The 5,769-nt window shown below is 38.0% G+C and overlaps 1 protein-coding gene across 1 annotated transcript in view; it reads right to left on the bottom strand.

Moving 5' to 3' along the window:
- Positions 1 to 5,249, bottom strand: part of RIT2 (Ras-like without CAAX 2) — a 254,256-nt gene extending 249,007 nt beyond the window's left edge. Inside the window, exon 1 of the mRNA XM_006766108.2 lies at positions 4,923 to 5,249. Within this exon, the coding sequence (XP_006766171.1) occupies positions 4,923 to 5,031 (109 nt within the window). The 5' untranslated portion in view covers positions 5,032 to 5,249. The remainder of the gene's footprint in view (positions 1 to 4,922) is intronic.
- Positions 5,250 to 5,769: the final 520 nt, after the last annotated feature.

The raw sequence follows: 5,769 nt of genomic DNA, 5'->3' as shown, positions 1-5,769 counted from the left end.
AATGAGTGATGATCTTCAGGGCAATTAGGGTGGTGATGATTAAGAGTGAGAGCGGAAGCCCCCCCACCCCCAAGTCTTAAAATCATTTCTTTTCCCCTTGTTTATTTTTATTTTGCTTTTGCAATTCAGAGGGTTCAAATAACACACCATCATGATGTGAAAATTGTTCCAGATTGTCTGATCCAGAGTTCTGCTAATATGGTAGAACACAGAGCCTCAGGGACCTGAGTGATGCACTTGGTTGTTTGCCTTGATTTAATTCATCACATAAAGTTTCGATTTTCTACCTTTTTATATCAGTTCACTGCAGTTGAAGGAATTGGTTTGCGCTGCCTTCTGTTTACCTCAGAAAATATTGTTATTGCTTTCATTTTATAAATTCCTGCTACATAAAGCTCCAAGTGTGTAAAAGAGACAAACTGCTGAAGGATGTGGGGCAGAGTATGATTACTTATTTTACAAGTGAGTTCCCTTTACCAAAAATGTACAATGGTTGCATTCTAATCAATTCTGAGTTCCCTAATACTTTTTTATGTTTTTAGCTTATTTATTTTGTTTCACTTTTCACAGTTTCCAAATATAGGTTTTAAGCAAATCTTAAAGAAATTTCTAAGATTTTTAAGTTGGAAGAGATATTGTTCCAATTATCCCTAAAGACACTAAGTTATCAAGTGTGGAGGTATAAAAATTATAGCCCCCACATTCCCTTTTGCCTTTGCATGCTCTGTTCCCAATAAATTCTCTTCCTCTCCAACCCCAGATCTCCCTATACTTTCCCTTCTCAATCTCAAGAAATCCTACTCATCCTTTAATATACAATTTAAATATTATCTCTTCTAGGATTCCTTTGTAACTCCCCCATGCTGATTTAGCCACCTTTTACCCTGAGTTTTCACAGCTTGTATGTCAAAGGCCTGACATAAGCTTATCATTTTATAGTGGACATTATATTTTTCCTCTTGAGGTAGTGCCCTCCTAGAGGGAAGGGGCCATGTCTGGAATTATAGTTGGGAATAACACCCTCTCCCTTCCCAATGACTTGAATATTTCATACCAATTTAACACTTGACAAAATTTTAAACAAAATTTCACCAAGGTATTTCTAAGATATATCCTAAGGACTGGTATAGAACATGTAGATCTCATTGGATGTTTGGATACGTTTCTCATGAAATTTGATGAAAAAATAATTTAGAATTAGAAAACTTTTTTATTTCTGTGTACTCTTGGACAAATCTCTTAACAGTTCTGTGCCTCAGTTACCTCCATCTGAACATAGAGAATAGATAACCTACTTGCCCCCTTAAAATATTTTACCCTCAAACATAATCATAAAACAGAATAGGTAAAGTATATTTTAGAAAATAAACTCAGTAGCATTTACTGAATTAGATAGTCTGTGTAATTTGATTCTGCACTGGGAGAACCAGATGTGAATACAGAGGAAGCAAGCAGACACTAATTGTGCTCTATTATTGAGGAACAACAATTATAATTAAACCGCAAAGACAGAAAACAGCTCTAAGGATTGTTTAGATTCCAGTAAACTCTTAAACTACAACTGTGAGATTTTAATTTTTTTCTCTTTTTTTTTTTTGAGGGAAGGAAGGGATGGTAAGCTGTGGAATAAAAAGTGATAGGAGGCTAAGAATATGCCCAAGTTACATGAAATTCAGTGGATAATTAGTACTTATCCTGTGTAAAAATTGGTGTGTGGTAGAACAAAGCTTCAAGGGGGTCATGAGGGTGGAGTTCTAGATGTGACTCTGGCAAGACCTTCAACTCTCATGACCTGAGTTTCTCCATCTTCAAATACGGTCAAGGGTATTTCTTGTTTATGCTGTTTTCTCAGCACTTACAGCATTCTTGGATAATATTGAGTGTAATGTTCCATTATATAGATATAAATACAACATACATATGTTTTTATATAGAATATAAGCACTAGGTATAATGTTTAATTATATTAATTTAAAGATTAAAAAGGTATATATTTATAAGTTGAGAGTGTTAGTCTAGATGGTTTAGCTCTCTTCTAAATATAAAATTGAGTTTCTCCTTCATGTTCAGGAAGTAAAGAACACAATCCCAACAGCCCTGACTTCTCAATGGTAAGTGGTGGAACTCTTTGCTCTGTTAAACACAATGTAAATGAGTTAGATCAAACTTCACCGAAATCTAAAAAAATTATTACCTCCATGACTAGACACAAGTTGTTTTCTTGGGCCTCAGTTTTTCCATCTGTAAAATGGTGACACCTAATCACATTGTGGACAGGACTGAATATAAGCAAGAAAACCAGGCAGCCCATAGGGGATGTTTTATAGATGTTCATATCATTCTTGTTTCCCTTCTATAGTAACTAGTACAGGCTCCTTGCATAGTACATACTAAATAACTTGTTTATTGATTACTTGTGGCTTGAAATTTCTCATATATAGTAAATAAATTTTAAATCTTGGGGGGTATTTCTGCTCCAAAGTTGCAAATCCTTCCAAAATTTCATACTCACCAAAGTATGTCTCAGTAAAATATGGATAGAAAATAAAACATACCCTAATTTTTCAGTAAGCATAGGAAATTTTCAAGATTGTGTTCACTTAAAAGTTAAGGTCCCAGCAAATTGAGTTTTTCATTTATGTTTTAGGCTAACTCAGAACAGACTCAGAATTGCAAACAGTTGATAGCTTGATATATCTTCTTTAGTTTCTACAGAACAGATTTCCCCTTGAAATCCCTTCATACAAACCACTGTAACCGACTTGCAAGATCCTATCATGTAAGCTACTGAAACTGTGGGAATGTAAGTAAATTCTACTTCTTACTATTGATCCAGATCTTCATCAACTCAAAAAGTGGCTTTTTAATTCAAAAATATTGTAGTTCATTTGAAAGCAAACATTTTAACCTTCAAAAGAAGATTAATTTAGAAAATCAGGGCTTGAACATTTATATACTAGAAACATGGGCTGAATTACAGGGACAGAGCCCAAGGGTCAGACATGATTCCATCACTCTGATTCCAAACACTGAGTCTAAGGATAGCATTTCCTAAGCCTGGAATTGTAGTATGAGTTATACACTCCCTGAAAGTCACAGCCAATGGGCTATGTATAAAGTTAGTACAACTGGACTTATTCACCCTCTTTTACTCTTGACCATCTCTGAAGTGAATTGGCTGCTCCTATCACACTGGAAAAGTTTTGCTCACGTATTTCAAACCTGGCCTCTTTTGTACAACATGGAAGTGAGAGCAAACCAGGTCACTCTGTTAACCATTTTGGTATGTCAAAAATTTCTAGTTATTGGAGAGGTGACAATGGCTGGTCAGGTCAAATAATACATGGAGGAAGTCAAAATAGGAGAATGCATACCATCTCCGGGATAAGTACATTGCTGAAGGATGCTTCTATCCACCATCTCTTCTCTCCACATTTCATTTTTATGGAGTAAGTGACTCAAACCTAGTTACTCTATTCCCACATCCTCCAACCTCCTGATGAAACAAGAAAATACCAAGCCAGCTAACAAAGATAATACATGGGCACATTATGGGACCCTTATAGCATCTCTCTGACCTCACAAGGAGCTGGTGGCATTTCTGTAAGATCCTCATTTATACATATTTGTGAAGCTTTTCACGTTACCTTTTCTTTCTTAGGACAGATGACTAACTTTTCTCACGTTGACCTGCACGCAGCAATTGGACATACCCAGATTCACCTTTTTCTTTTCTTCTTATACTAATTCCTTTGGGGGAGGGGTTTCAACTTTATGTCTCTTGCTATTTTTCTAGCCTCTTTACTTGCTGTCCTCTAAAGTCACACTCTCTTTTTCCCTCCTTTACTGATCAACTTTCTTTTCACAATGGACCCATTACTTATCAACATTTTTTGGGTGTGGGTGTCTATACCAATAATGTTGGCCTCAACTTTGAATCTTTTTGCCAAGCCTTAAACCTATTGTTTTTTTTAAAAAAAATGTTTTGCCCATGCTGACTCTCACATTTCTTTTCCTTTTTGGCAATCCCAAAGAAGGTATCCCCTGTGAAATTTTATATTTATATAAAAAGTTTGTTTATCTATTTATGTTTTATTGATATCCATAGCCCAAGATTAGCAACATTACTACAAACACTACTACATACATATTTCTTCAATTTGTTATAATGGCCTTTTCAGCCCCTGAAGAAACCCAACCACTGACAACATGTGTTTTGTTTTGTTTTTTTCATCATAAACAATTTACCACTCTACCTCCATGGCCACTTATATTCTTTATCCTTGCAATTGTCTCTTTTAATTTAGTTCATCACAACATTTGTGTTGATAACCCTGCGTGGGTCCCACAGTGAACACCGTTCCTTAGACAGCTGTCACTTCAAAAACCACCTTTCCCCTTGCCATTGAAAGCCCACACATGCTACGTCAGGTCAGAGACAAGGTAAGGGGGACAGGAAGCCCCTAATCAGAGAAACAAACACAACCACCAGCACTGATAATCCTGCATGTGTGTCTCTGTTTGTATATGTGTGTGTCGTTGAATAGTCATAGCACTTTATATGAATCTTTTTGAAAACAGGAGCAAATTTTCTTATACCATGATTATTTCAGAAACATCATATATAGATATATATATATATTTTTAAAGACATATATATATTAAGAAAAAAAATTACCCAGCAGGAAACCAAAGGACAAAATAATCCTCTTAAAGTTCTATATATCATCCGTGGCTGCCTCCCAATCCTCCTGACTCATCAGCATCTCTGAACAGTCCTCACACTGTTAAACATCCTGCCAGAGACTTGGAGGCTCACTGCTGCAGCATCAGCATTATTACTGTTATTATTATTTTTTTACTCTGCAGAGTTGCCTCTACAGAGGTTCCTCCTTCCCCAGCATTTTGGTGTTAAAACTTACCGCTTTTACCAACTCCCCCTGCTCCCAGCATTACCACCTTGTACTCTCTGGACCCGCCTGAGGCTGTCGCGCTGCTGGGGGAGCAGCTGGCTTCGTTTTCTACCTCCATCTTACCGGAGGGACTGGAGGAGAATAAAGAAGGAAAAAGTCGCCCGTGTCAGGTGCTTGCTCAGAGATTAAGCAACTCTAAAACTGTGTCAAAAGAGAGGTTTAGGACGAGGTAAGAACCATCAGCGCGGGGCTGGCTGTTGGTCCTGTGCTCTGAGCGGGTCTCATAGCAACCACTCAATTGCTTCCAATAAAAATCTGGCTTTAACCTACCCCCCTCCTTCCCGGTCCTTCACTCTTTCACTCTCCCGCTAGTGCTCCTGTTCTCTGTGTGTCTCTCTGTCTGTCTGTCTCTCCGTATGGCTCCCTCTGTCTGTTTCACTGTTTGTTTGTTTTTCCCTTTCCCTCTCCCGTTTCTCCCTTTCCCACCCTCACTCTTTGTTTCTGTCTTTCTCCTCCCTGCCCCCTGTGCCGTGCCAGCTGTGAGAGGCACACTTGCTTGGCTCCCATCCAGGCTGGGCGGCTAGAATGGAGTGAATCGGAGACGGAGTAGAAACATTCTGTCTCACAGGCTGATGATTTCTGTAGCTACAGCTTCAGAGACACTGTTTTCTTCTGATCAGTCAGTTAATTAAGAAAGATGGCTGTTGCTTATCTTCTTGCTTTTCATCAACATCTTCTTCCCCAGTTCTTCTTTTGGGAAGAGGGTTGCTACCAATTTAGGGAAAAAACAAACCAACAGTAACTCAGGGCTTTTCAGGACTGGTCTTTGCTGTTGAAAAATAGCTGGCTCACAGGA

This window comes from Myotis davidii, unplaced genomic scaffold (assembly GCF_000327345.1).
Source record: "Myotis davidii unplaced genomic scaffold, ASM32734v1 scaffold259, whole genome shotgun sequence".
NCBI classification, from domain to species: domain Eukaryota; kingdom Metazoa; phylum Chordata; class Mammalia; order Chiroptera; family Vespertilionidae; genus Myotis; species Myotis davidii.
This window is presented reverse-complemented; position numbering and strand designations above follow the sequence as displayed.